This window comes from Pongo pygmaeus, chromosome 3, assembly GCF_028885625.2.
Source record: "Pongo pygmaeus isolate AG05252 chromosome 3, NHGRI_mPonPyg2-v2.0_pri, whole genome shotgun sequence".
Taxonomy (NCBI): domain Eukaryota; kingdom Metazoa; phylum Chordata; class Mammalia; order Primates; family Hominidae; genus Pongo; species Pongo pygmaeus.
The window spans coordinates 36,590,257-36,610,203 of record NC_072376.2 but is presented as its reverse complement, the minus strand read 5'-3'; the positions used below and the strand labels follow the sequence as shown (position 1 = coordinate 36,610,203).

At 42.0% G+C, this 19,947-nt stretch overlaps 1 protein-coding gene across 1 annotated transcript in view; it reads right to left on the bottom strand.

The window, feature by feature from the left end:
- Nucleotides 1-12,927, bottom strand: part of NWD2 (NACHT and WD repeat domain containing 2) — a 208,594-nt gene extending 195,667 nt beyond the window's left edge. Inside the window, exon 1 of the mRNA XM_054486078.2 lies at nucleotides 11,659-12,927. Within this exon, the coding sequence (XP_054342053.1) occupies nucleotides 11,659-11,809 (151 nt within the window). The 5' untranslated portion in view covers nucleotides 11,810-12,927. The remainder of the gene's footprint in view (nucleotides 1-11,658) is intronic.
- Nucleotides 12,928-19,947: the final 7,020 nt, after the last annotated feature.

The window sequence follows — 19,947 nt, the reverse complement described above, 5'->3', positions numbered from 1 at the left end:
GGCAGTGATTTCACTAAATTGTGAAATCTCCCAATTTATGAATGCTCTTATCCTTTTTTGGGTAAAACCTCCAAATGGTAGCTTCTTAGAGGAGGTAGCTTCTTAAAGAGCTTTGGATTTTTCTTTTTCCTACATATTCTTATTGTTACTGAAATTGCTTCTGTAAATAGATTTAGAATTCTGAATTTTAAAACAAATGGGCTCGTAAAGGAATTTGTTATTTTCAAGTCTTCTTTTCAGTGTTGGTAGCAGATTATCTTTTTTTAAGCATTTGATAACTTTGGTTAACTTTCCTTATCACACGGTGACTTCAGTAGTTTCTGAATTCCATTTTAATTAGTCTTCTAGAATATCATCAACCGAGTGCGATCTTTTCTGAAGCTACTCTTTGCTTAGCAACAAACTCACATGCAGGTTCCACCTCATGTAAGTAGATTTTTCAGTCTATTTAACAGTTTCAACACATTCTTCTCCCTTTAGAAAGCTGTGATTTTACCAGTTCTGTCATCTGGGAAAGGGAATTTCTCACCAGTTATTTCTTGGGCAAAATTTTCTTATTTTCCTCTGACTTGTCTTCTCTGCTTTGCCCAAATAAAACAAAACAAAAGCCTTCTCTTGGTTGTTTACACAGCTCCATTCCTCTACCCCCAGTGTCCACAGTCACATATATACTGCACACATAAGGATACAGACCAGTCCTCATTCCACAGCAGACATTACTAATCACTGCTGTTTTCCACTGAGCCTGAATATGGCCCCACAGCTTTCTCTCTAACGTATTCCACGTACTGCTACTGATTCAGAAATTAGACTTACCCGACTTCTAGGGTATGTCCTATTCTTTCGGGAATATTTCTTTTCCAACTATGACAATTAAGTATTTCTCATCTTTCAAATATTGTTCAAGATCCCTTGTTCTAACTGAATAACCCTTCCTGGCTTCTGCATCCATTCTCTGACATACCTGGAACCACAGCTCGTGCCACCTGTAGTGGTGGCTGGTCCTACTCCCTGGGCTCAATAGTAACCTTAACCAGGAAATGTTTAGTATTATTTCTGTCCCAACCCGCTGGGGCTCAGAGTCATATCACTCAGGCTGCAGTTCAGGCCTTGGGTTCTAATCCCAACAGCAGATTTGTACATTGTCCCAGGGCCTCAGTCCTCCCTTATGATTAGGGGCTGGGATCCTATTGTTTTTGCCAGACACTTTCTGCTACCCTATTCTCCTTCACAAGTCCCCACTTCAGAAAGGGAACTTTGTGCCCAAGACATTCAGACTCTGTACCTGCCAAAACTCCTTCAATTTTTATCTAAATAAACCCTACTCTTCTGACACTCAGATAAATTAAATACATTTCAGCCCAGGCTTTGCTCACTCACTGGGTAACCCTTTAGATTCTATCAGGCTCCTTGGTATCAAATGCTTTCCCTTTCAAAAACTGTGCCCTCCCTTGGATCTGGACTCACTCTTCTTACATATGGCGGGAGCAGTTCCCCACTGGCCACCCCTCTACAGTAGACGGGTGACTTTTAGGTCTGATCCTTCTCAGTCTTTCCCTTTTGGCTAAATTTGAACAGCTCATGCCACACTGGGATATCAGATACAACCTGATTCCAATTATTCCAATCAGCCTTTGTATGTAAACATCCCTTTCACAACCGCAGTGTCTGTAGTTTTTATAGTTGTTTGTCCTGCCTCTTAGATGTGTGAGTCTGAAGAATAAAGACAGCAGCACATACTGTCATTTTTACTCCCTTTCTAACTTTCCACACCAACCAATTAGGTGTTTGCTAGTGCACAATGGGTATCTAATAAATACTGCAGTTGATGCTAAGAATAAAACCTGAAGGAGACATTCTGCGGCAAGAAACTCTTTGAATGACACTGTATGTAATAGATCAGATTAAATATTATGAAGGATACGCTTTCAATTTTGTGGTTTCATCCGAGTGAAATTCCGTAATACTCTAGGAATAAGACACCTGACATCTGTGCTCTGCTCTTTGTTTTGAGTGTGCCATTTCACAGTCTTTGAAACATTTTGGATTGAAAATGAGATTTCAAGGAAGTATTTCATTAGAAGGGGGGTATTATTCTCTTTGAAATGCATCCAAGCTGCAGTTTTTCATCTTTTTTTATTAACTTTCTATCACATAACTCTTTTTTCTAATTATACATTAGCCAACACACTTTAATGTGCAGAATGAATCCTGTTTGGTTTCAACAAAAATTGCAATGGAAGCTAAAGCTTTGAAGAAGTGATGCAAGAGTGTCTTTAAGTTAATATCACATTTCCTTCTACACTGATTGTGTATCTCAGTACCTACGTATGCTTTTAAGCCACTGCTGTAAGTTTTACATTTATGTAAATAACATGACCATTATGAGCAAAACTTAAAAAAAATTGAGTTGAACGTTAAGCTGCCTGGTTTATTATAGTTGCTTTATGTTTATAAACAGATTATTTTTAATGTCTGAATGCTGGTATTACAGATCTTCTGCAGCTGTTTTGGATAGGAATTCATCAATCCTTAGAGCTCAAAGGTGGTTGCTTTTTGACATTTTCCTACTGTATCAGTGAAATACATATTGCCAGGGATTTCTCAACAAAATGGAACTTTTAGTATTTCAACAAATGTTGATATGCCCAGCCTGATTTTTTTAAACTTTTAAGTTCAGGATACAAGTGCAGGTTTGTTACACAGGTAAACATGTGTCATGGGCAGTTGGTTGTACAGATTATTTCACTACCCAGCTATTAAGCACACTACTCATTAGTTATTTTTCCTGATCCTCTCCCTCCTCCCAGCCTCCACCCTCCAAAACGCCCCAGTGTGTGTTGTTGCCCTCTATGTGTCCACTTGTTCTTATCATTTAGCTCCCACTTATAAGTTAGAACATGCAGTATTTGGTTTTCTGTTACTGTGTTAAGTCTGCTAAGGATGGATTAAAAAAAAGAAGAACCTTAGGCTTACTTTATCAAACCTAATTACTTCCTGTTACTCTGCAGAATCATCATTTGCCATGTTAAAAAGTGCTTGCGAGTTTTTACTTTTTTAATTTGCCAATTATCTATTGCTGCATATCAATCTACTTCAAAACTTAGTGGCTTTAAACAACTTGTTTATAGAGAAATATGTGACTTTTCCCAAGGCCATGCTAAGAACTTACCTTACAAATGTATTCTGATACTGAATATCTGAAACATGTGTACAGATACATGTATATCATTCCTGCTATTATCTTTAGTAGCTTGTATCTCATTGTCTTCTTCATATGAGATAATGGGCTGTGATGTAACGAGGACCTCCTGGACTCTCTTTACCTCATTTAACCTTCCCAGAACTGGAAAACAAGGGAAGAAGAAACCAGACAATCGCTGCTCATCTGCTCACTTCTATCCCTTGGGACCTGACCTGTTCCGGGGAGCATGGCTTCACTCTCTCCTCCAGGCTCCTTGTTTTCTGGAGCAGGCCACAGGATGGAGGGTCTCTGGAGGCCCACCACCTCCAGTGAGTGGCTAGAAGAATATCTAATTCTGCTATTTAGTATTAGGATGCATGAAGGCATTCTCCATTATCTTTATCAGGAAAAATGGTGATATTTTGATCTTCTATCTGTAAACTCCTTAGTCTTTTTATCAGAAACTGATTTTCAGTTAGTTCAGAACTTGAGAGGGGAAAAAGGGTGCTATTTACTGAGTTATTCTCAGTCTTCAATAACACATAGTAATGATGACGATAATTATTAACACTTGTTGAGGACTTACTATCATACTTGCAATGCCACTGGATTATGCTCTTGTTATCTCACATAATCTAATTATAACAAAGGGAGGTCAAAGGAACTGCAAAACATGAAGGGGGCGTTGTGGTAATTTTTAAAGTCAGCTACTATTAATTCCTCCCTTCCCTGTATGCACATACCTCTTCTCACATTAATAAATGGGGTCTAATTCTCCCCACCTTGAATCTAGACTAGACTGATAACTTGTATTGATGACAGAATGCAGCAAAATAAACTTTCTGGGACTTCCAAGCCCAGGCCTTAGGAGGATGGGCAGCTTCCATTTCCTTTCTCTGAGGAAGCCAATCCCCTATAAGGAATCTTGGGCTGGACTCCTGAAAGATGAGCAAAAAGCTGGAGACAGAGAGAAGACCCTCATGGAGGAGAACTGGGTGCCAGACATATAAATGAAGCCTGCTGGGACCTTCCAGCCCAGCCAAGTCTAGGCTTAGCTGAAAGCAGCTGAATGAGTGACTCAATTCAATACCCTATGGAACAGAAGAACCACCCAGCCGAGCCTTGCCCAAAATACCAACCACAGAACTGTGAGAAAGAAATCATTGTTGTTTTAAGCCACTCAGGTTTGGGATGAGTAGATACATAGCAACAGATAACTGAAAGAGAAATAAAATAGAAACCTTCACACACCTTTTCAAATAGCAAATGGTATCATTGCTCTGATATACACTGCTTACAGAAGAATTTTAAAAGATCTATAAGCTGATTTTTTTAAACTGCAAAGTCATGTATATAGTTTATCTTTATAGTCCAAGTCATCCTTTCTTCCAAATGTCATTTTAAATGAGCCACCTTCAAGGGCAAACAATAATATCACCTCAAGACATCAGTTCCACTTCTATTCAAAATGATAAAAGCTTTCTGCTGAATGATAAAGACTACTTCTTTATATTCCCTGTGGAGATCTCATCATCACTCTGCCTCATATTTGATTAACATGCAGAATAGTTTCCACACCCTGGCTCTATTCATTATTGGGGGAGCCAAACTAACCCCTCATTCTGACCCCCTCCACACCTCGAGTTGGTTTACATAACCCTCCTTGGTGCTCCTTTAATGCTCTGTTCATATCATTAGCACAGTGCTTGTCACATATGTATTATTTATGTAAATATCCTAAGAGCAGAGACCTAGTCTGTCTTGTTCATTTTTCTGTACGCTAAACACAACAGCACTCCATATACAGTAGTTGCTTCATGAATATTTACTGCTTGAGTGAGTGAATGCATCTGCTTCCCCCTGGCTAGATACTGTCTCTTGGTGTTGATTATTCATTATCTCTTCCTTCCATTATCTATCTCCCTAGTACTGTAGGGGCGGAAAGCCTGAAGTTCCTAGACTTGCTTGTTGCTAGGGTCCAAATGCAATTCTGGTTCTACCAAAGGGATGCACCTGCATAAGATCTGGAGGACAAAGTTCCTTCACCAGCAGTCACAGTGGCTAACATTCAGGTTTCAACAAATGTGTTTCTGCAGAGGCTGAGCAGCTACCCAGTACTCAGGGGCAGCTGTGATACTGGCAATGGCTTCTACAGTTTTCTGCCCTCTGGGTGGCAGCTTTGACAATATGAACTAAATACCCAGTGGTACCCCTGACTTTTGCTCCTCCAACCCCTATAATGATTTTTGGAAGCACCTAATTCCATGAAAGATCTGGGGTAGTTTGTATTTTACTATAGTCATGTGCCACATAATGACATACCAGTTAAGAATAAACCACGTATATAACAGTGGTCCCATAAGATTATAATACTGTATTTTTAGAGTACCTTTATTATGTTTATTTATTGAGATGGAGTCTCTGTCACCTAGGCTGGAGTGCAGTGGTGTGATCTCAGCTCACTGCTGCCTCTGCCTCCTGGGCTCAAGCATTTCTCCTGCCTCAGCCTCCCAAGTAGCTGGGATTACAGGCGCCCACCACCATGCTCAGCTAATTTTTGTATTTTTAGTAGAGACGGGGTTTCACCATGCTGGCCAGGCTGGTCTCGAATTCCTGACCTCAAGTGATCCTCCCACCTTGGCATCCCAAAGTGCTGGGATTATAGGCGTGAGCCTCTGCATCCAGCCAACAGTACCTTTACTATGTTTAGGTATGTCTAGATACACAAATACTTACCCTTCTGTTACAATTGCCTATTCAGTATTCAGTACAATAACATGCTATATAGGTTTGTAGACTAGGAGCAGTGGGCTTTACCACATGACTTACGTGTATAGTAAACGGTATCATCTAGGTTGGTGTGAGTACACTACGATGTTCATACAATGACAAAATTGACTAAGGACACATTTCCCAGAACATAGCCCTGTCATTAAGCAATGCACAACTGTAGTGAGTTCTAATTTATATGCTTCTATAGACTGCATTCCTTCAGGGCAGGATATATTTATATTTGCTTAAACATACCTGTACCATGTCTGGATCACGGTAGAATGTAATAAAGATAATAATGATAAAATAGCAAGCATTTATTTAATATTTACTACATGCCCAGCACTGTCCTAAGTGCCTCACATCTATTAGCTTATGTAATCTACTCAATAACTCTGTGAGACAGGTGATATCGTTGACTTCTTTTACAAATTGGGAAATTGAAACAAAGAAATTAAGCAACTTGCTCAAGAAATCACAGCATTAAATAGTGGATTGAGGATTTAAATGCAGGAAACCTGGCTCCCAAGTCTAGCTATAAATATTTGCATCTAATAATTTCTCCACTTGAATAATGTCTGCTTCAGGACTTAGAAGATACAACCACTAAAATTTTAGAACTCATTTACTATAAATGTCCTATGTGCATTTATCACAACATAGCAACTCAGTATACTCCCCTTGACAACTTAGGTTTTAAAGATGTTCTTGTATCAAAATGGCTGTGTGTGTGTGTGTATACACACATATATGCTTTTTTGCTGTATTTTTTCCACTACTCATAAAGACAATAAAAAGGAAGTCACAGAAATAATCAGGATAGTAGGAAAAGTAAGAAGAATAATGGTGAAGAATACTGATAGGTTTCATGTGAATTTCTTAATGCAGATATGTCTGCCTTTTGTGTGGGGAAGCAAGCTCAAACAATTGACCACCAGTTGTAGCAAAGGAACCCACGTACACATATAAAGGGAAAACATGTCTCTTGCTGTTACTTCCACTGTAATGGAGAACACATTTTCCTAGGGAGACCCTAAAGGCACGAAGAGTCTGGGAAGATGTCAAGCCATGCAGACAAAAGAAAACCAAGTGATAATGGTATGAACACCTGATCAACACTGTGGACAAGAGTTCATGACTCTCAATAATGACCAGCACAGAAATCTGAGTGGATAGAAAAAATGCATTAAGTGTTAGAATATCTTTTTCTCCACTTCAGATATCTTTTTGCATGCAAAGGGCAATGCACTAGTGTAGGATGCTGTCAATTACTCCTTAGGGAAGGAGAAGTATCTTAATCTGATGGCTGCAGTTGGAAGGAAAATCCGACCACAATAGCCCAGCCTCTACTTTCTTTCTCGTAAAATTGCCATTCTCCTCCACTCCTCCACGTGTTAAGGTTTAAAGGGATCTACTCTGTCCATGAGTCAGGGAGAGTGGTCTGTGCTCTGCCCACTGCTGACAGTGACTGGGAGTGAAGCCTGTCTAATTCTTGGGTTCAATATTGGGAAACTCCCTTGCCCAGAGTTAAAATCATATTCTCCAACAAAAGTCCGTATCTTTTACCTGCAATTCCAAAAATCTCCAAAGCTTTGAAAATAAAAGATTTCCCCCAATCCATCTGGTAGCAAAACTTGAAGTAACCTGAGTCCTTGATGGCCAAACCTGACCTTGACTGACATGAAGCTACTTAAAATCTGTATCACTCCACTTGGAGCTTTGCTTTCTGATACAATAGCCACATGTGTCTATTTAAATTCAAATCCATTAAAATTATATAAAGTTAAAAATTCATATTCTTAATCATACTAGCCACATTTCAAATGCTCAATAGCTCTATGTGGCTAGTGTTACCATATCAGATAGACATTTCCAGCATCACAGAAAGTTCTGTATAACACTGACTTAGAGTGACTTTATGTTTCCTTATACACCTATTCATATCCGACATGGGTTGTTACCCCAGACCCCACATATTAGACAGTATATTTTTCCTCAAAATCTGAAAAATGAGATTCCAAAATCACATCTGGCCCAGATGATCACAGATAATGGATTGTGGACCTGCACTGTTTTCATCAGTAATAAAAGTTATATTTTGGTTTTCCTTCTGTGTTAAGACTGTACCTTCCTATAAATTGATAAAGAATCAAGACAGAGAAGAAGAGGACCTTTACACTCTAATAACAGGGAGAGAATCTTGCAGGTTCCTTTCATCTCCATATGCATGGGCTATTTAGGCTAATCACAGTAAGGGATTTTATGTGGGTTTTAAAATCATCTTTCCAAGGAGCTATAAGTGCTGTTCTGGCAGAAGTACAGTAGCTAAATGACTAGAAAACTTCCAAGGATTGATGAAGATGTCACAGATGGAATTTCTATGTTGGGTGGGAGGTGGAACTAGATGAAGTCCAAGGCCCATCTACTTAAGAAAATCTGGGATAATGCTATCACCTCCCCCACATGGGTCCTTCTCCAGCATCTTCCATGTGGTGGGGTCTAGTCAGAGGCAGATACACTTCTGGACAAGAATGTGTCAATTAGAGTCCAGCACATTCTGAAATTTCCTTGAATGCCTCAGACTACCTCTTGGTGGGAGCAAAGTGGGTCAGCATAGCCATGTTCCCTGCCAGCTGTTCATACTCTTTAAGTCTGACAGCCAGAAGATGCGGGACAGCGCTTATCCCCCCTATCTGGATTGTCTTGCCCAGGTGGTGTGAGATATTTCACAGGGATCTGTCAAGAGCCTAGGCTGGACAAGAGAATATCAAGTGTTTTCAGGGTCCTCTAAGCTCTACTCTTTCGCTCTGCTATATGAATTCCGGCAAGTGGTATAATTTGATACAGCCTCAGTAATCTCATCCGTAGAATAGATGGAACACCCCTGGTCCACTACCCTCGGAGGGTAGAAATCGAAATTAAAATATCCTTTGAGGATAGAAATCAAAATTAAAATATTAAATGAACTAATATATGGGAAAGTAATTTTTTCATTCTAAAGAAATTCTACGGTGCGGCGCCTCACGCCTGTAATCCCAGCATTTTGGGAGGCTGAGGCAGGTGGATCACCTGAGGTCAGGAGTTTGAGACCAGCCTGGCTAACATGACGAAACCCCGTTGCTACTAAAAGTACAAAAATTAGCCGGGTGTGGTGGTGGGCACCTGTAATCCCAGCTACTCAGGAGGCTGAGGCAGGAGAATAGCTTGAAGCCGGGAGGCGGAGGTTGCAGTGAGCCGAGATTGTGCCACTGCACTCCAGGCTGGGTGACAAGAGCAAGACTCCGTCTCAAAAAAAAAAAAAATTCTATTCATTCTATTATCTATTTCATTCTATTATCTTCATTACCGATGGGGAAATTCCATGCAAGCCTTGTAAAGCATTACCTATTAAAACGATACTCCAAGCAAAATCCTTGCTGGGTTCTGAGTATTGCTGTGAGTTCAACACAAAGCAGCTCTTATTTAGAACATAAATTGGATTTCCGCTTGTAAAGGAAAGCATGAGATAATGTTCTTTGTCTTAATTTGACAGTAGAGAGGCTCTTCAGTATTGGCCAAGAATCTAATATTGGATCATACCAAAACACAGGCATTTGCTTTCTAAATTGCATCCATAAAGATCCCACTGTCAAGTGCGGCCTCTGACAGAGCATTTACCAAGATTTTAAGGCTTCACGTTCAGATCATTAAAAATGCCCATCTGTCTTTTTTATTTAATATGCCATCAGCTCTCCAATTTGGATAAAATCTGAGATCCTGCCCCTATTGAAACTTCCCAGGTAAGCTTCACATTTCTGTTTTGTTTGTTAAGATCCTTGTGGAAGCTGTCCAGCTCAAACTGTAGCCAAGGGGCATGACTGGCTCCTCCCTCCTGTTTGCTTTCCTAGGGTTAATCTGTGCTAAAGCTTTTATTTCAAGAAACTAGGAAATTTGAAGAATCATATGGACAGGCTTAAAAAAATGACATTAACCTTGAGTACTAACTCAAAATTAAGCTGATAGTATAAATTCAGTATCGTTTTTATCTTAGAAATTGCAAATCTAGACAGCAAGAAAAAATTACACATATTAATAGAATTTTTATTGTATTTTAGAAGCAGCATGTTTAAAGAAAAAGAGTGATTTAGCTAGCTTCACATCAGCAGATTGAAACACATTTCACATGACTTCTTTAAAAGCTCAGAACTAAAAATGTCTAACATTTAAACATTTTCTAACATAATTCTCTCACTTAAAAATGTTCTAGCAAAATTTTAAAGAAGTAACCCTCAACCCTTAAGTTGCAGATTGCCTTAAATAGGCTGAATATCTCCATTTTTTTTCTTTAAATCCAGATATAGGTACAAATCCTAGAAGACATCTTTGACATAGAATGATTTTTTGAGTGTACCATAACATCCTAAAAGCCTCCTTAAGTTCTTTGAAAGTGAACTGTAAACTGATAAAAGGACAGTCGTGCCGTCCCCCAAGAGTATATCGTCTTTCTAATACTAATTAGTGCATGTTATCTTTTTGATTCTCTCCCCAACTCCTTCTCATAATGTAAACTTTACCTCAGACTTCTGCTAGTGCTATTTTTTCCGAAACGGTAATTTTCTAGAAAGTTACTTTTGTTGGTCTTCTCCGAAAGCTTTTTCAAGAAACCAGAACCTTGGGTTTTCAAATGAGAATTATATCCAATGATCGTTTGAATGTGGACTTTTCTCCTTGACTCTTTTCGACCCAAGGCTTGTTAGAGTGCAGAAAACGTTAATTCTCAAATCTTTCACCTCTGTCAGTCTCCTATAGACTCATAGCCAAACATTTTTTTTTTCCTAGAAAAGAGCAATTCCTGCAGTTTTATCCTGCCCCAGTCAAATACATCTTTCCTTCCCCAACCCCCCAATTACTAGGAATGAAATCTAACGTTGAGGACTAAGGACTGGAAGGTAGTGATGAGCCAGGATTTGACCGCCCAGCGTTCAACCTCTGTGGTTGTGAATGCAACAAGAAATCAACAAGTTTTCATGGAGTGCCTACCAGGTGCCTTAAGCAGGAACATGACTGAGTAGGCCAAGTTCTAGATACAGGAGACCAAGCCCTGTGACCCAACTGAGGAGATGAGCTCATCCTGCGCGCTCCATCGCGAAGCCTGTTCCGGCACCCACAGAGGGTGTCCCCCTCGACCTCCGGTTCACAAAAGTCTGCTTGGCCTCTGCAAAAGGCACCATCGCACCTGCAGGAGAAGAGTCTCAAGGAACTCACCTCGCCTCAGCTGGAAAAAGTGGCCAAGGAGGTAGCCCCGCACTCAGGAACCCGCCTCGGGGAGGAGAGCTACTGTTTGTGTTTGCGGTCATCTCGGAGAACAAACCGCTTTAAAAAAAAAAAAAAAAGGGCGGGGGCAAGGAGGTGGTGGTGGCGGCGGCGGCAGAATGGAGCTTCCAGAAGGGCTGGCTAATGCCTTGGATGTTTCTTAGATTGACCCAGGGGAATAACCCGGGGTGGAGAATGGGTGTCCTAATAGAAGTGTGCAGGCAAAACCGACTAACGAGGGGAGAAAAAAAGTGATTCAAATTAAATTCCCACGCGCTCAGGGCGGCCACGGCTTTACTGGAGGAAGGGAGCGCAGGGCGCACTGGGCTGTGGGGCGCACCGGGCTGCGGGAGCCGCAGCGCTGACGGACAGAAGGACGGACGGGCAACCCGAGCGAGGGACGTACGTACCTTCAGGGTTGGCGCTGATGAAGACCCGGACGCTGCGGCCGGCGGGCACGAGGTGAGAGGGCAGGGCCGTGAGGTTCCCAGAGAAAGCCGCCCGCCGGAGCGCAGAGTCTCGGGGACAGGGCAGCTTGGTGCCCGCGCCGGCCGGCCACATCGCCCTCTGGGAGGAACAGCCACTGCCGCCGCCGCCACCTCCTGCTCCTCAGGTTCCTGCCCGCGGCTCCACGGAACGGCTCAGCAGGCGGTCGATCTCAGCAGGCGGCGCGGCTCAGAGCCGCTCCGAGCCCGAAGCGCCGCTGGCGAGCTCCGTGGCGCACAGCACCCGCCGGCGAGGAGCAGCCATACGGACCCTCGGGCTCCTGTCGCGGCGGTCTCCTGCCCCTCTGGGCCTCCGCCTTCGCCCGCTGCTAGGGCTCAGAGCAGCAGCCAGCTGGAGCGGGAGGTCAGCGTGGCGGCCGCTACGCGCGCAGCGCCCGTTTGCGCCGGGAAGCGCCGGCGGCCATCTCCCCGCCCGCGCCCGCTGTGGGAGGAGGGGGCCGCCAGGCGGCGGGGACCGTGCGAGCGAGGAGAGCTGATGAAACTTTATGTACGAGAAGGCGTCCCGACTTTATCCGAGCCCGCCTCTCTCCGGCGCAGAAATAACTTGCGGCTTAGAGGACGGCCGGGGCTTGGGCGCGGGGGCCTCGGGGGTGCGCAGGAGCCTCCCGGGCTCCTCTGTGGACAGCCGAGGGCTCCTGGCTGCCTCCGTGGTGGAGGACAAGAAATCAATTAGCCTGAGATTTCTACTACGCCCCCTCCAACTCTCCTAAAGGTCACACAAGCCCTGAGAATTTTCGGGAATCCACACGCGCGGGCGTCTGTGCCTCTCTGCCCAAGTGCAGGGAATCCAGTCTCAAAGTTCGACGCACACAACCCCAAGCCAGACCTGGAGAGTTTGAAGCATCAAGTCTCCAGATTGTCTCTGGCGTCCTGGAGGGACGATCGCTTCATCCCTATCTCTCCTGGCGCCGGTTGCAGCGTCCTACCGCTCCGCTTGCTCCCCACGCGCGCCTGAGCGGGGTTTTTATAGCCAAGCTGCGCCGTTCACGTGCTCCTCGCCGCGTGGTCCCGGAACCTTTCCGGGAGCGGATCTCTGCGGGTAGTTCCTCCGAGGCCTCCAAGGTTCCTAGGGGCCTTTCTGCTCCCATCAAGGCGCACTCACCGGCTGTTCTGCTCGCCCGGCAGCTCCCGGGCCCGTCAGCCGCCAGGTTGCTGGAACCCCGCGCGGCCGGGTGCGCACCTGGGCCTGGCGGGAGGGTGTGGGTTCTCTGGAGCGCCCCCCTGCGCAACGTTACGCAAAGTGCAGGTGGCCGTGGATTCGGACCGGGGTGCGAGAAATCGGAGCTGGCTGTGGGCAGCAGCTTCTTGTGTGCACTTCAGCCGCTCTTCAAAGTCAGTGCAACGCGTAGGTCAGCTCCACCTGAAGCTGATCCAGGGCGGCCACAGAGGACGGGGGGCCGTCCTCGGGTTCCGGGCTGAAGTTGGACGGCGCAGGGGTCCAGTCCACGTCCTAGGTGACATGAGACGCAGAGGGACCCAGATGTAAAATCGCCGTCTCCCTTCCACTCCACTGCACCCATGGAAATACTGCATAAGCCAGGACAGGAATGAAGACCTCGCAAAATAAAGTGTAATTGTGTTGGGGGCCAAGGGCGCCGGGAGAAGGAGTGTTTGTAGCCTTAATTGCAGTTTAGTCAATAAATCACTTATTCTGGGCTTCTGGGCAGGAACACCTGTCTTTTAGAGAAGAAGAACAGTTTTTCCAAATCTCTGAGATTGGGGAAGGGGTGGGCGGGCACAGGGTGAGGCAGTTCAGACGCAAGTGTTCTCTTGCCTGGATGCTCCTAATCTAAGCAGCCCGGCGTCCTCTGGGCCTGCACTTCCTCTGGGGCCTGCTGGTGGCAGTGAAGTCCTATGCACTGCTGTTCATTTTTTTACCCCACCCCAGCCCCAACACACACGTTCTGGGGTAACCTCTTTGGAAGAATTGGGTCTCTAGGTTTGTAAGGCTGCCTCTCCACTCCTGAGAACCAGGGGGCAGACAGCAGCAGTTCTTACTTTGTGATAATTTGATGCAACCCATAAAGAAGGCTTGAACATACCCAGCTTTTTAATTGATTCAATTTCTTCACTCCAGACTCATTCTCGGGTGGAAATATTCTCAGCAGGAAGGGGGTCCCTGAAAGATCCTCTATTGTCTCAAGAGGTATGGACTGAGAGCTGTGGAAGGGTCATGAATATGCGGTGTTTATTGCACATCATCGTGTATGAATATACAGTATCTATTACTGGAGAAAAGAGCTAGGATCACTTTATGCCTGATCTCAATGTTGTTTATAAAAGAGTGATTAGAAGTTGTCAGATTGTCAGGGACCTGCCTTCCTGCCTTTCTTTTTTCTCTTATTTCTTTCTTTGTTTCTCTCTTCTTAGAAATAGGATTAGTGTTTGTGTCTTCTGACCTTTGCTTCAGATCTCAAAGTGTTGCATTTTCTTTGGATGACTTTAGGATTTTTGGCAGGCTCTATAACCTAATTAACTGTTCTAGACAGGCCGAAGTTTAGCATCTGCCAGTGTCACTGCAGACCAAGGCTGCAGAGGAGAGAGAATTTCACATTGTCTGTGGGCCACGCTATAAAAGGCTCTCTGCACAACCAGACTTGCCTCAGCTAGAGAGGCTGCTGTCTTTGGAGTATTCTACCTAAGAAGGATACCAATTACTCACCTCCCTCAAAACACACACACACACACACACACACACACACACACGTACATGCAAAAACAATCTTCTTCCACATTCTTCAGCTTGCAAGCATCTGACATCCTAACACCAGATATTGATTTCTTAGCACACAAATACCAATAAAGGAGGTATCACCTATGGTGGTAACACTTTATTATAAATTATTTAGATTTATTTCTTCACCTGAGGAATCAGAAAGAATGAGAGAGAGAGACAAATGAGAGGGAGAGGGCATAATTGTGGAAGCCTGACCCTGATTTTCAAGACAACTCTGTTTTTTTATATCCGATTAAAATATTTTCTAAACGTTTTATTCTTGTCCGTAAATACTGGGAGTTTTTGAACCATGACCGGAGCCGTGATACCTGGATCCTGGCTCTACCATTAATGAGTTATGTGACCTCGAACAAGTCATGTAACTTTTTTGAGGCTTGGTTTTCTTATGTGTAAAATGTAATAACATTTCTTATGTGTAAAACACTTTACACAAGAAAACCAAGGCTCAAAAAATGAAATGACTCAAACCGAGTCAAATGACTCAAAACAAGTGAAATGACTTGTTCAAGGTCACATAACGAGTTAATGGCAGAGCCAGGATCCAGGTATCACGGCTTCTGTTCCAGTGCTTGTTGCAACATACCACCTCTATTTTCTAATTTTGCTCAGGTCTGGCCCTTGAGGACATCTTTGTTAACCTGGACAATGGGTGCTCAGGCCTGTGTTCACAGGTGTGGAAGGCTGGATATCATTTCTGCTTTCTAGATAGGAAAGAAGATCATCTGCATGATCACACAGGACTAGACTCTTCCAGCTTCTAGGTTGTTGATCTGATGACAAACACTTCCAGATTCTGTGTTTCTTTTGGGTCCTGCTCTTTCTTCATGAGACCACAGGTAAATCTGTACCATCCCAGACATGGGCTGGAGAATTTAAAGCATCTAGAAATGGGAAGGTGAAAGTACATGAGAAATGAGCCTGGGACCAAGACTGTGATCAAAAACAAGCATTCCCCACTCCATCCTCTCACCCTACCACCAATCAGTAGGCTAGAGAGGTGCCTTATCCTTATAAAACAATGGGAGCTAGCTCTTTATAAAACAAGGGTGCCCAAAGGTAAAATTACCACTAGCTTCATTCTACTCACTGAGCTAGAAGGAGCCTTGTGATCATGAAATGAAACCCCCTTTAATATGTAGGTGATGCCCAAATTGTAATTTTATTAAATGAGTGGAAAGAAAATTACTTCCTAATAATACTGATATATGAGGATTTCCCATATTCTAGACCTGGTGTTAGGCTTTTAATAGGCATCTCATTTAATTGCGCTACATCGAGGTTCTGGGCCCAGCACCTCCTATCTCCAAGTCTGACATCCCTTCTTGGACACTGCTGTTCCTGTATATCTTTTGTTACGTGCATTCATTACCTTTTGTAACATATGTGCACTTTGCTTGCTCTGAAGTCTATGGTATGCACATGTACCTCACCTACTTCCCTTCACTGTGATGGCTGATGATTTTCCACCCAGCTGCATGGCTATGTCACATGTCCAGTTCATTCCTCGTAGACGCTGGGGGTAGTGATCAAAAGGCACAAAACTAGAGTCCCTGTGACTGACTGTGACCCAGCAGAAAGAGTGCCCATCACCCAACTTGTATTTGCCTGCAGGTGCATTCCCATGTGTATACATCAAATATCCTGGTCAGGAAACCTGTGGATCATTCTTCCATGAAATAAATTTGTTCTGTTATGGATAGAAGTGAAATAGAGCCCCTAGTGTCATGAAGAAGACCACATTAGCACGTCATGCCACTCTTACTATCTTAGGGACTCCAGCCAGTGAAGTCAATGATGTGCTGTTCTTGCTTCCCTAGCTTGAAGAAGAGTATCAGACTTAATATTACATTCATACAGTGACTCTCTGATTTGGGTGATAAATAATTGAATCTGCTTTGCTAATGTGAGAAATAGATTATTCAGGGTCACTCAAGCCAGGACTCCACTTTTCAAAGTTCCAGGTGGTAAGCTAGATCATTAGGAGCCCACTTATTTGTTTACAAAATGGAAATTTTCAGTCTTTGTGAGAATTTGTCAGCATAACTATTTGCCAACAGAGATTGTTGATTCAGAGGTGTCTGCAGCATGGTAGAATTCACAGCAGCACAGTTTTAAATAAAGTTACACCTTTTGCAAAGCGCTATCTGATGTTTTCATGACTCAGAAATTCTAACTTTACCTCCACCCCCTTCCAAATTTGCGTAATGTATTTTTTGAGCAGCCTTCCTCTTACAACCTTCTAAACACATTGCTATGAGAGCACTATGCATGCCACACAAGGTAGAAGAAAGTTAAAGTAAGTTTGAAGTAAAAGTTTGTAGATTATTTTGTATTTCTAAATTAAATATTTTATTTTCATTTTGTAATTGCCAAGGTGGTTTTTTTTTTTTCTCCTTCATATATGATCTCAAATACAGTACCTTATAAAACCCTCTTCTTGTGTGTTTCATCATCTGACCCTTATTTGGAGAGTTGCTTTTTACAAAGCACTTTCATACATGTTAGCTCATTTATTTTTATTCTAACCTTCTGAAATAGATTCTGCATTAACATTATTTCCCTCCCCTCTCCATTTTCTAAAATGAAGCTCAAGTGATTTTAGTGGCATGTTTAGGTTCACTCAGTTGCTGGATAGCAGAGCCAATGTCAAAACTAGATCTCTGAACATGAAGCCATAGATCATTTATAATGTACCACGTGGCTGCCAATGTATAACAAGATCCATTTAACTGAATTGATTAAACATCATTTTCACTTCTCTATAAAATTTATACTGGTGGGTAGGCAAACCAAATAATACAGCGTATAAAACATTCTACTTGGATGGCAATGTTAGCTACATTGCCTATTTACATTGACTCTTATATTTTTATTGAGCAGAAGCTAACTTCCACATCTTTTAATTCTGCTAACAACTCAGTTTTGTAGATAAGTACAAGAGGCTGAGACTTTAAATGACTTGTCCAAATTCAGATAGCTAATAAGTTGGCAAAGCTAGAATGTGAACCAGATTTATCTCATCCTTATGCTAGATGGAGTCTTTTCATCATGTAACACTAAATCCACATGAATAAGAAGGAAATCTTCCCTTTACAGTACTCTATATTGACATGGCCCAAATAAATATATTGTCCAGGTCAATCGTTGTTTTCTTATTTTTAAAATGCTTGTACTTAGCTAGAATAGTTTGAAGTTTGAATGTATTTTGAATCTGCTTTTCTTTTCAAAATACCTTAATGGGACAAATTGTTTTTATTTGCATATTTTTGCAATTTGCATATTTTCTGCAAAAATTCAATATAGATGATGATTCTATAACAGTCTTTCTAAATATATTTCTTTGGATTCTACTTTCTGAAAAACTACTATGACTTTGCCATCTTCCTTTTCTCACCATTCTTATAGTTATGCTTTATGTTTATTATTTAATAGGATTTATTTCTTCACCAAATAATAGTCTCCATCACAATCCTTTAGCCTGTATCAGTTATAGAGTTGCACTATGCATCTTCTTGGGTTACCCCCTTGTAAATGTAAATTATCTTATCGCCTAAATTTAGAAAGCCATATGCAGAAATTGACAGGTCATTTACATTCAGTTCAAAGAAGAGGATAGGCAGCCAATTATATTGTGTTGAAGCCTTGAGAAACATTTTACAAATCAAATGATTCAAAAACAGGTTTTAAATTCCTAACTCCTGTCGCTTCTTGATAAGTATGGGAAGAAAGTATGGGAAGATCATTCCGCTATCATTTGAAAGATTTAGAACAAACTTAAAATTTAGCAGACTGGCTTTATTCCTCTCCAAATAAATATAGTGTAGCTTTTTTATTATAAAAATGTATATTAATGTATCTTTTTATTTACATATTTTATCATATATTTTTATTATAAAATATAATTGTATATAACATTTTAAGAAATGCTAACCTATTTGATCTATAGATCCTGATCTATTCCTGCATTAGTCAAGATTTTTTAGTAGCAAATCACCAAAACCAACCAGTTTCTTTTCAGAATACAGGAGTTTATGCAGAACACATGGCCAGAAAAGAATTGAGTCTCAAGACAAATTGGAACCAGGAATAAGAAATGTCCTTGGGATAAATGGACATTATTTTACTGATTTTCCAGATCTCATCTCTGGTTCTTTCTAAGCAACAAGAACATCTCTTTCCCTTGCATCTCTCTTTTCCTCTTGTGTGAGTACAGACATGCACACACACATACCCCCACATAGCTTTCTTTGATAGTTAATACTCATGAGCCACATGGGAATGACTGACTGATTCTTTTTTGAAATCCTTTTCAGGAACTAGGGAACAGCAAAGTAACTGAGTAAACATATTTGTGTTCATTTTGAGTTGATGCTTCCCTGTGGCTCTTTCCACTCTTCCAGGAAGTTAGCATACCCCAATGCAAATACTAACGTAAAACTGTACTCACATTTTACCTTTTGTTTTTCTCTGCTGTCAAAAAGTAATTACTATGTACTTCATATTAGCAAGGACATCATTGGGTTCATTCCTCCAAACGAATCTTTCTCTGGAAAGAATTTTGTAATTCTTTCTTTTTATTTAAATAAGTGATTTTTGGAAAACGATTTAAACACTACTTGCTCAGTTGTAAGATGCTCAGGGGAGTAAACTAAGTAGGAAGGAGTGAGTAAAAATAGAATTTTGCCACCTGATATGGTTTGGCTGTGTCCCCTACCCAAATCTCATATTGAATTGTAGCTCCCTTAATTCCCACATGTGGTGAGAGGGACCTGGTGGAAGGTAATTGAGTCATGGGGGAGGGTCTTTCCTGTGCCGTTCTTATGATAATGAATAAGTCTCATGAGATCTGATGGTTTTATAAAGGGGAGTTCCCCTGCACACATCCTTTTGCCTGCTGCCATGTAAGACATGACTTTGCTCCTCCTTTGCCTTCCACCGTGATTGTGAGGTCTCCCCGACTACATAGAACTGTGAGTCCATTAAACCTTTTTTTCTTTATAAATTACCCAATTTCAAGTATGTCTTTATTAGCAGTGTAAGGACAGACTAATACACCATCTCCTGTGAATAATTGTGTTAATAAAGATGTGACAATAAAATTTACTGAACATAATCCAATGTATGGCTCAACCGTCCTTTGAAATCAAGTGCTTCTTATATATATGATTTGGATAGAAAAATAAGGAATCACCCATGTGTCCTACACAAGGTTCTTAGCTGAAAACAACAGACCTGGTGCTGATTAACTTAAGCATATAAGCAATTTACTAGAAAATTATTAGACAGTAATGGTACTGTTGAGAGCTAGAGAACCAGGCTTGGAAAATGAGAGGGGACTGGAAGAGGTCAGCAGATTGGATCCACAGTCAAAATAAGCATCACAGAGACAGACATTTAGGGCAGCCTTGCTATTGCTGCTGTCAAATCCTGAACACTGCACTGCGCCCGTTACCACC